The sequence below is a fragment of the Lucilia sericata genome, unplaced genomic scaffold (assembly GCF_015586225.1).
Source record: "Lucilia sericata isolate MDLA Ls3-8-SP2 unplaced genomic scaffold, ASM1558622v1 Contig001347F_arrow, whole genome shotgun sequence".
NCBI lineage: Eukaryota > Metazoa > Arthropoda > Insecta > Diptera > Calliphoridae > Lucilia > Lucilia sericata.
The window spans coordinates 1-17138 of record NW_023995291.1 but is presented as its reverse complement, the minus strand read 5'-3'; the positions used below and the strand labels follow the sequence as shown (position 1 = coordinate 17138).

Sequence of the window (17138 nt, the reverse complement as noted above, 5' to 3'; positions counted from 1 at the left end):
TGTCCGACTTTAAGCGTCTATACGCCACCCCATTCTCATCCACCTAGGTAACATGCTCTCGAGGGAAATCCTCTAAGTTCAGCATAGGACTCTTTTGAAAATAAGGAATTAAAGAACTCAGAAAAGGTATCCCAGAACATGTCCGACTTTAAGCGTTTAAACGCCACCCCATTCTCATCCACCTAGGTAACATGCTCTCGAGGGAAATCCTCTAAGTTCAGCATAGGACTCTTTTGAAAATAAGGAATTAAAGAACTCAGAATAGTCCTCCCAGGACATGTCCGACTTTAAGCGTCTATACGCCACCCAATTCTCATCCACCTAGGTAACATGCTCTCGAGGGAAATCCTCTAAGTTCAGCCATTGTATAATGGCAAAGATCATGTAATTAAATTAGGATCGATTACGATTATCTTGCTTTATATACCGCGCACACAGTTGCTCAATTTTCAAGGTCTTCTAGGACCTTGAAAATTGATACCTGATACCTGAACTTAAAGAAAGTCTTCTAAGCCGGGTACTTGTATAATGACAAAGATTGATCTAGATATTTAACTAATGTTTTGTCTATAAAACTTAAAATCCCTCACTATCTATTAATGCTACTTAACTGACCTCAACTGTTTTAAGAAAATGTCATTCAACTAGAAAAAAACACAATCAAACTCAGCTTCATAACAATGATTCAAAAAAAACTTTAAAAAAATTATTATCAATAGAGAGAGTGAATAAATGCCATATTTTTCAAATATTACAATTCCAGATTATATATGTATATAATACACTCATACACTAAATGAACTAAAACTGTCATGCATGTATAATTAAAAAAGAATATTTTATATTTAGTACAAAAAGATAATTCAAACCGAAAACATTATAATTTAAAAAATCAACAACAACTATTATTCTTAAATAAATATTTACATTCTATAAACAATATGTGGATTTTACTAATATTATGTTTGATATTATTAATATTAATTAAATATTTGTTTAAACTTAATAAAGATTATTACATCTTAAGTTTATGTAAACGTATTAAAACCATAGATGGTAGACCGTTAGAAGAAAAAATTGTCATTATACCGGGTTTAACAAGATTTGGCAATAATTTTGATTTGCTAAGCATGACACCAGGTAAAGGAAATGTTTAACATAAGTTTTATAAGGTTATTAATTAAAATTTAATTTTTATTTTTAGAAAAATTATTTAATTTTTGTCGTGAAAAAAATGCTTTTTCTAGGGGTAAAAGCTATTTATTACATTTTTTATTTTCCACTGTCTATAGCATAACAAGTGCTGAAGACGCCGAGGAAGTATTTCAAAGTACTACGATTATAACAAAAAGTGTTATCTATGAATTATTAAAACCATTTTTAGGTGATGGTTTATTAATAAGTACAGGTGGGTTATTTTATTTATTCATTCAATATAATTGAATTTTAATTGTTTTTTTGCTTTTGTCCAAAATTATTTTTATTTTAGATCAAAAATGGCATTTTAGACGTAAAATTTTAACACCCGCTTTTCATTTTAATGTTTTGCAAAGTTTTAATGAAATTTTCAAGTAAGTTTTTTGTTTGTAGTTGTTGTATTTAGTGAGATAAGAATATATAATGAGATTTCTTTAGTATTATTTTATGACGATTAAATGACATTACAGGAACGTGTTGTGTGATCTTTGATCTTTGCTATAAAATGCCAGAGATATTGAATTGTAATTATACTCTATATCACTATAGTGGAAAGGGTATTATGTGTTTGTAGTGATGTTTGCAACCCCCTGCACCTGTATACCAATCAGCTCAGAATCACTTTCTGTCGGTCCGTTCGTAGGTCCATGTAAACCCTGTGCACAAGCTACAGACACTCTTCCTTTGAAAATTGTTGAAATCGGTGGATTCTTTATCTAATTTTCGTTTTTGCCAATATTCTCAATGATGTAAGCCTCTATATAAAATTACTAAATAGTATAGACAGTAAAACATTTGGTGATTTCAAAGTGAACGCTGACCACCCTTGTCTATCAGCTATTAATGTCCAATTCTGAATGCCTCAATAGAAACTTTTATATTGCCTACGGAACCCTAGCGGCTGGCGTACCCCCGAATAGCTTTATAAACATTTTATCCAATATCAGATGCATTCATATTTTGAGGAATAATAACCCATCAGTAGTGTATGGAATGTTTCCTTAGGTTTATATGCTTAATGCTTAAGCATTTCTTCATAATATGCGCGCTATAATTATTCCTATGATAACTGAGAGAACCATTCAGTATAAAGAGTCACATAGAAGATATTATACCGATTCTAAACAACTTCTACATACAATTTGACATGTATATATTAATCTTTAACTAGTCAAGTACCAATAAAGACAATGTCCCATTCAGTGAAAAGTAGACTAGAGCATTATTTATTCTGGTTAAATGGTTATAATAAACCCTCTGAGTACCGATCTTTCTGTTGATCTAGTTCAATATCGCAGCCAGAGAAATATGAATATCCTTCTACGAAATAGTTTAAGCCTTTGCGACTTTATTTCTCCAAATTCCTTCGCATTATGGAACCCATATCAAGACGACAAAGTGTCGTCTAACTTGGAATAGGAAGATTATTAAAAAGACTTTTAAACTTTCACATTCGAAGTGAGAAAGTAGTATATGTGTGTTTATAGACGATATCTCGAGAAATAGTTCTCGTATGTTTCTATTGATGGCGAAAATTTCAGTCTGAAAGACAGAGCAGGCATTATACAATCTGAATAAGATCAAGAGACTTTTTTTCCATGAAAATCAATTTCTACTGGATCTTTTAGCCCCATCCCCGAGGACATGTTAACTTGATCCAAGGCCATATCTTGGTATTATTGCAATTCCGGATAAAAGAGTTGCTTCTCTAGTCTGCCGGGACTATAAACTGGTGTAATCAAATGTAATCTCTTCATTTCATTGGAATAATTTGATATAGGGTCGAGCCATGGAACCTCATAATCTGGAAACACGGGAACTGGTAGTTTCGGACTTTTCCTTGTACTGCTTATTGGAGAGGTCCCGTCGGGGTGTACGTGGTGGCTGTAGTTTAATCCCAAATTCTAGGGAAGATAATGCGAGTTAAATGACTGAAGCACGTTAAAGTCTATAACTCGGGACAGATAGGGTAGGCAACAACACGGAGGAGTGACTGTGGGAAATGAGTTGGTGTTAAAGGTATATGTTACAGGATGGATTTAGGATATACGGAAGTAATGTATTTGCATCTCGAAAGTTAGCAATTGTCAGAGATTAGATAGTTCGAGTACTTGAGCAATGACCGGCAGAACCCTGTAAGAAACCGGTGTTTAAGAAACACGAAGTGTGGTGTTCGTCTATGCACCTTACCCGGTGGTTAAAAAAGTACCACCTTGAAATAAGACCAACACGGCAGGTTTTCACGTAAGGCATTCCGACATCTTGGATCATTTAGCATGCGCTGGAAGCATACAGAGTTTCCTGCTAACCGTCTTCATCTCATTAAATGGACGATCCTACGATCACAGAGATAACTATGAGATACATCTTACAAATTTAAAACTTCCACAGTTAGTGCCATAATAGCCACTTTAGGCTGAGATCTTGTAGTCCCAAAGTATTTCTTATTTTTAATCAGACAGCTCTATCAATGTTTGGTCCTACATAATCAAGAGATCAAGAGACGTTTCTCCATGAAAACCAAATCATTTAGCATGTAGTGAAAACACACACACAGTTACCTCATTAATTTTGTTTACACTCCTTATAGAACGATTATATGATCTCAGGGGAAATTATCCATAACAGTTTAGGAACCGTCAGTGAAGACTGGCTGAATTCTCCGTTCCAAAGGATTCCTTATTTTTAATCAGAAAATTTTATTAAAGCTTGGTCCCGTTTAGTGGTTTATTGAAACTATAACTCTTTCACATGAGAGAGCGATTGAATTCGTAAATCAAGAATTCATTGATCATTAAAATGACATGAGGATCATGATCGCTTAATAGCAAATGAATATAGATACTTTCTGGGCTTAGTTTTTATAGATTAGTTCTAGTTTTGATGCAAATTTGATAGTCTTAAACATGTCAAACTTTATGTTATCATCATACACACGAAGAAAGATCTAAAGGGACATATCGCGGAGGACACTTCAAAGACCTGAATGACATTACAGAAGCTTATACTCTATCATTATTTCGATGGAATCAAAAAAATTATCATTAACTATAGAATTAAAGCGGGTTAAAACCCCACTCAGTGACTAATTCTAATTCCAAAACTTTTTCCATTTCACAGAGAGGAAAGTGTAAAACTTTTAAATAAATTACAAAAACTGGAAAATAGTGACATAGATGTAGCCGATATTATAACAGAATTTACACTCAATAATATATGTGGTAAGTTTGGATTTCATGGAAGAGAGAAACTATAGCTATAAAATTGTACAACAAATATTACAGAAACCGCTTTGGGAGTTAAATTAGATGATATAAGCGGCAGTGAGGAATATCGTAAAACTATACATGATATTGAAACAACAATTGTACATAGACTCTGTAATCCTTTACTATATTATAAAATATTATTTTATCTATTTGGTGAGTATAGAAAACAAATGGATAGCATAAAGATAGCTCATGATTTTAGTAGTAAAATCATAAAGAAAAAGCGACAAGAATATTTGGCACAAACAAGGCTTCGACAAGATGATCCCCAGGAGTAAGAATTTTTTGATTAGTTTATAGATTTTTTATTATACATAAACTTTTGTTTTTCTTTTTAATTAAAAGAAATGAATTTGGTGTGAAAAAACGTTATGCCATGTTGGATACTTTATTGGCAGAGGAGGCCAAAGGTTTTATAGATCATCAGGGTATTTGTGATGAAGTTAATACTTTTACTTTTGAGGGTTATGACACCACTTCCACCTGTTTGATATTTACTATATTGAATTTAGCTTTACATCCAGAAGTGCAGCAGAAATGTAGAAAAGAAATACAAGATTTGGGTAAATTTTAAAGATTAAATATGAAATTATAACGATTTAAGAAGTTTTGCTCTCTTTCAGCTGATTTTGCTAACTTAACCGTTTTTGATTTTAATAAGTTGGAATATTTGGAATGTGTTTTAAAGGAAACTTTACGCTTGTATCCTTCTGTACCATTTGTTGCTAGAATTTCTACAGCAGAGACTCGTTTAAATGGTTTAATTTTACCTCCAAATTGTCAAATAAATGTTCATATTTATGACATAATGCGCGATCCTAAACATTTTCCCGAACCAAATCTTTTTAAACCCGAAAGATTTTTAGCGGATGTATCGGCGAAACGTCATCCATTTGCTTTTGTACCCTTTAGTGCTGGTTCAAGGAATTGTATTGGTAAGTAGAAAGTAAAATTATGAAGGAAATTCCCCGGTGCATGTTACCTTGACGACCTTCTCCCGAGGGAAAAGTGGTGCTACCATTACTATAGAGATTATAAACAAATATTTCACTTCAATTTTTTTTTACCAAAACTTCTAATTTTCACCTCTTTCTTTTAGGTCAAAAATTCGCCATACTTGAAATGAAATCGGTTTTGGTGGCAATTTTAAAGAATTTTGATATATTGCCCATAACAAAATTGGAAGATTTAATATTTGAAAATGGTTTGATATTAAGAACACAACAAAAAGTCTATGTTAAATTAAAGAAAATTTCAGAAATTAAACAACAGTAAATTTTACACATAATAGCAAATACCGTTAAATGGATCTAACAATCCTCTATAAATTTACTATTAATTTTTTTTTTTTATTTAAAAGAAAACATTTGTGGGAATATAATTTTTAATACTAGTCGTGTAGTATTTTTAATACTTTATAAACTGTTCAATAAATGTTTAATCATTTGGCGTTGGTTGGTTTTCTAGTTTTTCTTTCATTTCATTTGCTTTAATAAAGAAAAAAAAATATTGCAAAAATATCACATACATGTCCATTAGTGGCATGTTCCATGTTACTTTAACTCTGCCACAGAATGTGAAATATTTTGGTGTGATTTATAACAAGAAATCAATTTGCTGGCATCAAATAAACAAACTAAAAATTTGTTTTGATTGTCTTGATTAAAAGCAAAAAAATAAAAAATCAACTTTAATTTCTTTCACGTTTAGGTGGTTAGAAGAACAGCAAAAAAAAAGAACAAAGTTTAAATAAAAATACCTTGGAGTGTTGTAAGTTTTAAAGTGATTGAAGAAAAACACTAAACGTGATGTAAATTTTTAATATAAAATTGAAGATAATTGTATAAAAAAACTGAACTAATAAATTAAAGAAGTTGTAAGAAGTTATAATATTTATAACTGTAAATAACTTAACGCCAGGTAACGGTTTTCAAAAGCCAGAAAAAAATTGCTTGAAGATACAATATTAATTGTAAAGATGTCCAAGAGATTAAGATGTTACAATATGTGAGTCGACAGAATATAATAAAAATTGTTTAATTTAATTTATTAAAATATAATATGATGGTTTATAAATTATAATTAGATTTTATAGCTTTTAAAATAAAAATAAACATTAATTTCGAAATTAGAACATAACGTTTTATTCAAATATTAAACAATAAACTGATTTTAAGCATTTAGAACGCCACCTAGTGTTAAGTAGCGCAACATCATAAATTACCAGCCTATTTTTAGGATGCAACATTTTCGATGACTTTGAAAAATAAATAACAGTGGTGAACAATTATCGGTTAAACACTATCGGCAATTTATCATATCTAACGTATAAATCAAATTTATGTTTAAACCCTACTATTGTTTGAAGGATGTTATGCATTCATGCTGACGTTCGTAATATATAAAACTAGTCTAGTCAAGAGTCTAGACTAGTCTATAGTCTATTATAGTCCATAGTCTATAATCTAGTCTATAGTCTAGTCTATAGTATATTTTATAGTCTAGTCTATGGTCTATTCAATAGTTTAGTCTATAGTCTCGTCAATAGTCTTGTATATAGTCTAGTCAATATTCTAGTCTAAGTTAAGTTAACAGTTTAGTCTATTGTCTAGCCTATAGTCTAGTATATGGCCTAGTCTATATCTAGTCCATAATCTAATCTATAGTCCAGTCTATAGTACAGTCTTTATTCTAGTCTATAGTCTAGTCTATCGTCTAGCCTAGTCTAAAGTATAGTATAAAATCTAGTATCTAGTATCAATAGTATTGTCTATAGTCCAGCCTATAGTTTCGTCAATAGCCTTGTCTATAGTATAGTCTTTATTGTAGCCTATAGCCCTAGACTATAGTTTAGTCTATAGTAAAGTCTATAGTTTAGTCTATGGTCTAGTCAATAGTCTAGTCTATGGTCTAGTCTATCGTCTAGTCTATAGTCTAGTCTATAGTCTAGTCTATAGTCTAGTCTATAGTCTAGTCTATAGTCTAGTCTATAGTCTAGTCTATAGTCTAGTCTATAATCTAGTCTATAGTCTAGTTATAGTCAAGTCTATAGTCTAGTCTATTCAATAGACTGTCTATTGTCTATATATATTTATAATCATAGTCTTGACTTAATCTATTCTATAGTCTTAATCTAGTCTATAGTCTAGTACATAGTATTTTTTATAGTCTAGTCCATAGTCTAGTCTACCCTATATATAGTCTAGTCTTAATCTAGTCTATAGTCTAGTATATAGTATAGTCCACAATCTAGTATATAGTCAAGCCTATAGTTTCGTCAATAGTCTTGTCTATAGTCTAGTCTATATTCTAGTCTATAGTCTAGGCCACAGTTATTCTATAGTTAAGTCTACAGTTTAGTCTATAGTCTAGTCAACAGTCTAGTCTATGGTGTAGTCTATTCTCTAGCCTAGACTATAGTCTAGTTCATATATGGTCTAGTCTATATTTAGTCCATAATCTAGGCTATAGTCTATATTCGAGTCTTTAGCTTAGTCTATAGCCTAGTCTATAGTGTACTAGAAAATCTAGTATCAATAGTATTGTCTATAGTCCATAGCCTATAGTTTCGTCAATAGTCTTGTTTATAGTCTAGTCTATATTCTAGCCTATAGTCAAGACTATAGTCTATAGTCAAGTTTATAGTTTAGTCTATAGTCTAGTCAATAGTCTAGTCTATGGTCTAGTCTATAGTCTAGCCTATAGTCTAGTATATGGTCTGGTCTATATCTAATCCATAATCTAGTTCTTGTCCAGTCTATAGTCGAGCCTTTGGTCTATCTAGTCTATAGCCTAGTCTATAGTCTAGCCAATAGTTTAGTCGATAGTCTAGGCCAAGGACTAGGGAGTCTATAGTCTAGTCGGTAGTCTAGTCTGTAGTCTAGTCTGTAGTCTAGTCTGTAGTCTAGTCTGTAGTCTAGTCTGTAGTCTAGTCTGCAGTCTAGTCTGTAGTCTAGTCTGTAGTCTAGTCTATAGTCTAGTCTGTAGTCTAGTCTGTAGTCTAGTCTAGTCTATAGTCTAATCCTCTCTATAATGCATATATATTTACCATAACCACCGTCAGAATTTCTATAGTTGACCGACCCTAAACATCTTACTTAAAATCGTTTTACACGTTGTTGTTGTAGCAGCGTCATATGTTAGGTCGGTGATGCTGAGTTCACAATCCTTGGTCATTGTTCGTTGAACTCCGATTGGTTTCTGGGCGAAAAGAACCGATTGGCATAGCAATGAAATTTACAAAGCTGGTGCAGGGTATTATAAGATCGGCCAAGGCTATAATTTATTTCTTTTTACTTTTTTAGTTCACACACATTATGGTAAATTTGGAGCTTTTTATAAATTCCGTACCAAGAAAAATATTCTTTTTGGTTTATAGGGTATTTGTTTATATTTTAATTTTCTTTTTTGAGAAACAAATATTTAAAATTATAAAATAATTTTAACATAAATTCACGCACATACCAATGATTGGTAAATGAAACACAGACGGAGGACAAACAGACATTTTTCTTTTGCTGCAATTTCTATTATAGTTATATATTGATACATAATTATTTTATGTTATTGTTTATAAACATAACAAATTCTTTTTACAACAACGAACCATAATTTATAAACAAATAAACAAATTAAAATTTCCAATAAAAAGAAAACAACAAAAACACCACACTATTCTCATTCACTGAGTTATTGCATTTTTTGTTTGTTTGTTTTAAACTCACTAAAAACAACAACAACACCTGTTCAAATTCTTATTGGAGTAAAAGAGTACACCATATATTGAACCCAACAATTAAAGAGATTGACGTACAAATAAAAAAACAAACTAAAAACTGCACACAGCGAAGCCTTATAAAATTATTTCAAGTTTTCACTTAAATTTCATGGATTTTTACACAAATTTCATATTTATTATCAAATTTAAGGGTTTAGTTCAACACCAACCTGTTTTTAGTTGCAAAATAAAGCTTAGAATTAACACAAAACGCGTAAAACACTGACGACCGTCGCGGTAACAAAACATTTTTTCGGCCATTTTTTCACAAACTAGTGATGTTAGCACTGAGATGTTGTCATGTTAATGGAGCGATTATTGTAAGAAAATGTCATCTCTATTGTGTGTTCAATGGGGTAGCAGGGTTGTATTTTTCATTAATCCTTTTGGAATGTGTGGGTGTTGGGGGTATTATTGTTCTAATTGGAAATTGCATATGACTGTAAAAATGTTCAAATTTTGATTTCTATAATAAGGCGGACATATTTAATTTAAAGGATATTTTAAATTTACATTTTTAACTTAATTTTTCCAAATTTATATTAAAAACAAACAAATAGAAAATTTAATTGAAATTTAGAAAATAAAACTAACGTGTCAGAAACGGTATTGTTTTTGAATTACATGTAAAAGTATTTGAAAATCTACGAATTATGTATGTATGGGACCTATATTCTGGGACTCATATTCTGAACAATTTATACGCAAAATTTGGAATTTTAATTTAATTTTTATATAACAATATTCTATAACCTAGCCTATAGGCCAGAACCGTTTACAAATTTCTACTTAATAAGAATTTTTGTTTGTAAAAGTAAAAAATTAAAAATTAATCCAAAAATTATAACCCATCTTTCCCAATTTTCATTCGAATCGGTTGAAAACTTATATTATTAGTTTTGATCTTCAGAGTTTATAGGTTATATTATTCGATATTAATAAAACTTCGGAGATAATATATTCCTTTATTTAACGTCCTTTATACACATGAAGTTCTTTTAATATTTTAAAATTAGCTTAACAAATTGATTTTAAGTTTTCAAATACTGAGGTTTTGAAACTGCCATTTATGACTATGGCCCTATTGTCATTTTCGGAATTAGCAAACACTGGGCTTAATAATAATTATTAAAAAGGCTTTTTCATCATTTATTATAACCAACAGAATTGAATCCATTCCTATTGCTATGATTAACAAAAATCCTCTCATGTCAAAGTTCTGTGTGCAAAATTTTAAAATTCTAGTTGTAATAGTTTGCCAGATAAACTAACTGTATTTAATACATGTGGGAGGTTCTACGACTCATATTGCTAGTCCGATCCCATACATTTTAAATCTTATGGGAGTAGACAAATTACCAATTGCTAGTCCGCCCGAGGGCTGTTATATTTTTCAGATATGCTAATTTAATATTTTATTTATATGGGAAGCGCAGTCCATTTTGTTTATATGAATGTTGAAGTTGTCCATACAAAATTTGAGGACTCTAGCTGTTGCAGTTTCTGAGGTATGCTACTCTAAATTCTTATTTTGTATGTGGGCGTATCACCTCGCCTACTTATTCCAAATCAAAAAGCCTTTATATAATTCCTTCCCAACATACAGGAAGAAACTAAAAATTTCAAGTCCCACCGTATAAGATCAAAAATTTTGAGGTTAGGTCCATAACTCACTCTACTAAAAATGTCCTTTCAGAAAATAACTTCAACGCTCATTATCGGCTTCAGAATACCATTATTAAGATGAAATTCGTTACAAACTAGTTGTGTTTGAACAAAATTCATCATGTTTTATACGAATCGGCCTAAAATTAGAGAAAATCTGTTTGTAAAATTATCGTTCCAAAAAAGGCATAACTTAATATAATTATTTTAAGAAATCATATACACAATATAATAGTCCTCCTTCCGCCAAGTACAAAAATGAATATAATATGTATCTACTTTATTCAGTTGCGGCAGTTCTGGGCCCTTAAAATTTTGATATATAAATGGATATATACCTACCAATAACCGAGATACATATAGGGGTATCAATGGAAAGGCATGTAAAAGTTTTACTTTTATGCAAAAGTACCGTTATCTCAAAAATATATCGATTTAAGATGATATAAGTATGACAACTCTAATCACCCCTATTCTGCATTTTAATTCGAATCGAAATTTTCTCCGTTTAGCAGCTTTGGTATTCTGCGATTCTATACGATTCTCCGACACACAAACAATCGTAAAGCATTGAAATAAAATGGAATGGCTTCTTCTTTTTCTTCCGATTCCGTTTTTTGTTGGAATACCAATTTTCGATCGTAGCGTAACTGGATGCGGAAACGTAATCGAAATGCAGAATAGGGGGGAATATGTAAACAAATTTATTTATTGACCCAGGCCCAAATTACGGCATACGATATCGATCGAAATCTCAATAGAGTCTAAATGGATCGAAATCTCAATAGAGTCTAAATGGATCGAAATCTCAATAGAGTCTAAATGGAGATTTCGATCGATATCGTATGCCATAATTTGGGCCCAGTATTAGAATGTTCCCTTTCAACGCTTATTACTAACTTAAACATACTTGTGTAGCGATGGAAGTCTGTGTAAACAAACCTAATATCCCTCTACCAAATTTTATCAGGATTGGTCTTAAATTGATTGATTCTACCATTTACAAGAAATCAGTTTCCCAATTAATCATTCTAAAAACTTAGTACATATCATAAATACAACAAAAACAAGTAGGAAAGTATAGTCGGGCATGGCCGACCATATGATACCCTACACCACTGAGTATGTTAAAAATTTGGATTATATTTAATAACAAAGCATTTAAGTTGTTTACTTTAATTCCGAAATATTTTAACAATTTGTTGAAAAAAGTGAATTTCTAAAAGAGAGGTTATATGGGGGCAAGGGTAAATATGACCCTATCCTTATAAATTTTGGTACATGGCTTTACGTTTACATTAGAGTTATGTATGCTGGATTTCATAGTGATACTAGGGTTTATTAGTGAATTATTGACCATCAAGTCATTTTCTGAACTGGACTTTGTATGGGGGCTAGGGTCAAATAAAGTCCGATAATTAAGAAAATTGGTAGTATTATTAAGACATATATAGAACTAAGTTTTGCCGAAAAGCCCTTTCCTGGGGGTAGGTTTGTATGGGGACTAGGTGAAATAATGGACCGATTTGAACCATTTTCAAAATATCTTGAAAATTGCGACCTGTACCTTGCGCACAAGGTTTACATGGACAGCCAGCCGGACGGACGGACATGGCTTAATCGAATCAGAAAGTGATTCTGAGTCGATCGGTATACTTTAAGGTGGGTGTAGGACCACAATTTTTGTGCGTTACAAACATCAGCACAAACGTATAATACCCTCTCCACTATGGTGGTGTAGGGTATAAAGATTAGTCGTTTAAATTCAAAAAGCTCCGGTCCATAATTGACCCAAACTTTGGTTAAACGCCTTATTCTATAGATCTCCCTGATGTTCACATGATACCGACAATATATGATAATAAAAAGCTTGAAGATCTAAGTTCTATATAAAGCCCTCTTCCGAAATTCTCTCTAAGTTTACAGGATATACGATTTTAATATAAAACACTTTTACTTGTTTACGTTATAAATAAGTTTGCTTTCACTTTCTTTCCTAAATAAATGTCCAACTGATTGTTTGGTGCTCATTGTAAACACTATTTTTGTTCAAAATATGTTATAAACACTTTTCGATTGCATCTGATTTCCACTGTGGCTCAAATCGTTAAATCCTTTTGTGTTACAAAATAAAAACACAATTTGCATTTTTTTTTTTTTTTTCATTAAAAAACAATTTGTTTTAGATTTTTTTGTTTTAATGTAAAAATGTTTTTCACTTCATTTTTTATCAATGTTGTTGACTTTACACTGATATTTTTTTGTATAATAAAATTATTAATTTTTGTATACAACACACACGTCACTTAAATCTTAGGAAGAACTAACTTAACACTCAAAAAACACTCTGCAGCTAATTTGGATGTGTTAAATTATTTACTTCTTGGATTTGCCGGCAGCTTTTTGAGCGGGCTTCTTGGGGGCAGCTTTGCCGGTGGCCTTGGAGGCAGTCTTGGCGGGCTTCTTTTCGGCAACCTTGACGGGTTTAACGGGCTTGACGAGCATTTCACGTTGGCTCTTCAAAGCCTTGACGATCTTTTGTTCCTCGATGAGGAAAGCACGAACGATACGTTCGCGCAAACAGCCATGGCAGAGAACACCACCGTAGGTACGGGCGACAGTCTTTTGGCGCTTGGACAAACGGCTACGTTCGCAGGGGCGAGTGGGGCGGATACCCTTCAACTTTTCCTTACATTGACCGCACTTTGGGACAGTCTTGTTCTTCTTGACGTATTGGTAAACCAAACGACCACCAGGGGTGCGGACACTAAAATGGAGAATTCATATTTTATTTACAAAATTCTGTTGTTGGAAAGTTAACTAATGGTTTCATGAAAAACCTCTTGGTTTAAAATGTTGCTGTGAAGTGGTTTGTTTACTTACATACGTCTCCTGTTGGATTTGGTGTTGTAGGACAGACGTCTTCTTAAAGTCAAACGTTGAACCATTTTGTCGGCTATTTTACACAAACATTCCAGAAGTGATTTAGAGGCATCATTATAGCAGTCACACAATCAAAACATTTGTGGTCCAATGAATGAAGAAGAGCATTTCGGAGGCAAAGTGTTTTTGTTTGTTGTCATTTGTGTTGTAGCATCGAAAAAAGTTAGAAAATATAGAAGAAATTCAATTAGTTAAATTGTTTCACTTAATTTATAATGTTTATTTTCAATTTCACTTTTATTCGCTATTGTTTTTATTTAAATTTATTTGATTTTTCATGATATTTTTTGCATTCAAAAATTTTTCAGTACGCATACCTTCAAGAAAAAAACTAGAAAGGAAGTTGTCGGTATTGCAGTTCACCGACCTGAAGTTGGCTGCGCTTTTTGACAGGTGTCAAAACTGTCAATTCGACAGCTGTTGTTGGTAATACAGTGTTTAGAGTTGTATTTTCGTACTGCAGAGTTGTTTTTAAATTAAAATGCAGGGTTGTATGTATGGCACATAGTGATGATAAATCGCCGATAACAAAATTAGTGTTAGTGATGACACAAGTTTCCGCCAAATCTAGCTTTTTTCGGAATTCCCATAATATTTTATCATTTAAATTTCGAATAAATAAGACAAACGACGCAAGCCCTGCAGAGAAAAAACACGCACGCACACACACGACAGACACCCAACCACACACCCACCAAAAACAACAACAACCAACAAACAAAAAAAAACGCGTGAACGACGGACAAAAAAATAACAAAAACGAACAAAAAAAAAATAACGATAAAAAACGATGAAAAAAAAACAAAAAAGCATGCATGCATGCAAGCGAAAAAAAAACAGAATTTTGAAGAAAAAAAAAACCAAAAAAGGGCGCGGACGACCGGCCGACGACGAACACCACCACCCACCCCCAGAAGGAAAAAAAAATTTTTGTTTTTTTGTGTCGTGGTGAAAAAGTGTGGTGAATTTAAAAGATCGTGGTGAATATACAAAATTGTGGTGAATAAATAAAGTTGTGGTGAATAAAATAGAAATTCACCACAAATACCGTTATGTCAAAATTTTCAAGGTCATTGGATTTGGCAACCCTGAAAGTATGCTACCTACATATTATTTTATTATTTAAATTTATTTTTCATCCTGAAAGTATGTATATATATTCGTATGTATAGTTAGTTAGTTAGTTAGTTAGTTAGTAGTTAGTTAGTAGTTAGTTAGTTAGTTAGTAGTTAGTAGTAGTTAGTTAGTTAGTTAGTTAGTTAGTTAGTTAGTTAGTTAGTTTAGTTTGTTAGTTAGTTAGTTAGTTAGTTAGTTAGTTTAGTTTAGTTAGTTCGTTAGTGTTAGTTAGTTGTTAGTTATTTAGTTCGTTAGTTCGTTCGTTTTTTTTTTCGTTCGTTAGTTCGTTCGTTAGTTCGTTCGTTCAGTTCGTTCGTTTTTTTTTTGTTAGTTCGTTCGTTAGTTCGTTCGTTCGTTCGTTCGTTAGTTCGTTCGTTAGTGTTCGTTTCGTTCGTTCGTTAGTTTCGTTAGTTCGTTGTTAGTTAGTTCGTTCGTTTTCGTTCGTTGTTCGTTCGTTAGTTAGTTCGTTAGTTTAGTTCGTTTTCGTTAGTTCGTTAGTTGTTCGTTAGTTCGTTCGTTCGTTTCGTTAGTTCGTTCGTTTTCGTTCGTTAGTTCGTTAGTTCGTTCGTTCGTTCGTTTCGTTAGTTCGTTCGTTCGTTCGTTTCGTTGTCGTTCGTTAGTTAGTTAGTTCGTTTCGTTCGTTAGTTCGTTAGTTCGTTCGTTTAGTTCGTTCGTTCGTTCGTGTTAGTTAGTTCGTTAGTTCGTTCGTTCGTTCGTTCGTTCGTTCGTTCGTTCGTTTCGTTCGTTCGTTTTCGTTCGTTCGTTCGTTCGTTCGTTCGTTTCGTTCGTTCGTTCGTTCGTTCGTTCGTTCGTTCGTTTCGTTCGTTCGTTCGTTCGTTCGTTCGTTTTTTCGTTCGTTCGTTCGTTCGTTCGTTTCGTTCGTTCGTTCGTTCGTTCGTTCGTTGTTTCGTTCGTTCGTTCTTTCGTTCGTTCGTTCGTTCGTTCGTTCGTTCGTTCGTTCGTTCGTTCGTTCGTTCGTTCGTTTTTCGTTCGTTCGTTCGTTCGTTCGTTCGTTCGTTCGTTCGTTTCGTTCGTCGTTCGTTCGTTCGTTTCGTTCGTTTGTTGTTCGTTCGTTCGTTCGTTCGTTCGTTCGTTTTCGTTCGTTCGTTGTTCGTTTCGTTTCCTGCCGCTCCTTTTTGTCCTTTTCACCATAAATATTCTATAGAATCCATGATTTTCCTATTTGGAAAATATGGCAATGCTACAATTATGTACGTTTTCATCGCATCGCTGCAAAACGAAGCAACCGTGTGTAGAATAGAATTGTAGTAGTGTTGTTAACGCATACATTTTTTACTTTTTAAATTATTAATAAGACTAAAATGTTTATACATGTTTGTTTTGTAAATTGAGTCCGAGTAAAAATTTTTAGTTTCAAAACCAATTCACATGATATATATGTTTTTATTCATTATGTGTTAATTACGTCGAAAATCATATACAACGGGTGACCTTATATAAAGGTGCCGATCATTCTAAAATATAGTTACTTTTTTTCCAATCAAAACCTGATTTTGATGTTCAAATAAAAATTCGATTTACAGAACATCAAATTTTCTCTTGATAGGAAGAATTTTTTTATAAATAGCAGCTGAAATATTTGTTTTTTAATACATTTAAATAGTTTTTTAAAGTCGACTCCATAAATTTAGGAATAAACGATTTTGAAGTATTTCATCTAATATTTAAACCGTATTTTTACAGTTTTTGGAGGCAATTTCTGCAAAGTGTCTTAAAAATTACGATATAAATTGAAAAAAGATTAAAATATAAAAATGTTTACATAAAAATCGTCTATTTTAATTCAGAGCTTTTTTAAAAGGACTGTCGTTGGCAACACCTCTCACCAAATGCAACCATGTATTTTTTTATTGAATATAGAATAGAATTGTAGTACTATTTGCATATTTATTGAAAAGTGAATTTAATAAGAATTTTGTGAAAAATCCCAATTGGTTTGCGTTGTGATTTTTATTTATTTAACCAAATAGCGCCAAAGACATGAAGTAAAGTGTTTAAATTAAATGTAAATAGCTCAAATATTATTTTGGTAAGTTTGCTATGCGAGACAGCCAGTCCTCTACCAAAAAAAAAAAAAAAAAATAAAAAACGAAAAAAAAAAACTAAAAAAGAAAGAACCCTTTTTCGTGAAGGGGGCATGAAAAAACATT

The 17138-nt window shown here is 32.2% G+C and overlaps 2 protein-coding genes across 2 annotated transcripts; one reads left to right on the top strand and one right to left on the bottom strand.

The window, feature by feature from the left end:
- The first annotated feature begins 860 nt into the window (after positions 1 to 860).
- On the top strand, positions 861 to 5928 carry LOC119611048 (probable cytochrome P450 4ac1). The gene is made up of 8 exons (XM_037966505.1): positions 861 to 1140; positions 1205 to 1408; positions 1490 to 1571; positions 4318 to 4418; positions 4482 to 4740; positions 4812 to 5029; positions 5090 to 5401; positions 5566 to 5928. The coding sequence occupies exons 1-8, from the start codon at positions 942 to 944 to the stop codon at positions 5739 to 5741; spliced, it is 1551 nt and encodes a 516-aa protein (XP_037822433.1). The 5' UTR covers positions 861 to 941; the 3' UTR covers positions 5742 to 5928.
- Positions 5929 to 13088: 7160 nt separating this feature from the next.
- LOC119611049 (60S ribosomal protein L34) lies at positions 13089 to 14317 on the bottom strand. The gene is made up of 3 exons (XM_037966506.1): positions 14169 to 14317; positions 13792 to 13864; positions 13089 to 13675 (listed from the first exon to the last, which is right to left on the bottom strand). Exons 2-3 carry the CDS (start codon positions 13854 to 13856, stop codon positions 13285 to 13287), a joined length of 456 nt encoding a protein of 151 aa, XP_037822434.1. The 5' UTR covers positions 13857 to 13864; positions 14169 to 14317; the 3' UTR covers positions 13089 to 13284.
- Between the last annotated feature and the right edge of the window lie 2821 nt (positions 14318 to 17138).

What these genes read in the sequence shown, in the direction of transcription:
- LOC119611048 (XM_037966505.1), top strand. Translation starts at nt 942, where the DNA reads ATGTGGATTTTACTAATATTATGTTTGATATTATTAATATTAATTAAA. An exon ending in TGGTTTATTAATAAGTACAG is followed by an intron (nt 1,409 to 1,489) that starts GTGGGTTATTTT and finishes TTTTTATTTTAG; the next exon opens with ATCAAAAATGGCATTTTAGA. An exon ending in CGACAAGATGATCCCCAGGA is followed by an intron (nt 4,741 to 4,811) that starts GTAAGAATTTTT and finishes TTTAATTAAAAG; the next exon opens with AAATGAATTTGGTGTGAAAA.
- LOC119611049 (XM_037966506.1), bottom strand. Translation starts at nt 13,856, where the DNA reads ATGGTTCAACGTTTGACTTTAAGAAGACGTCTGTCCTACAACACCAAA. An exon ending in AAATCCAACAGGAGACGTAT is followed by an intron (nt 13,676 to 13,791) that starts GTAAGTAAACAA and finishes TCTCCATTTTAG; the next exon opens with TGTCCGCACCCCTGGTGGTC.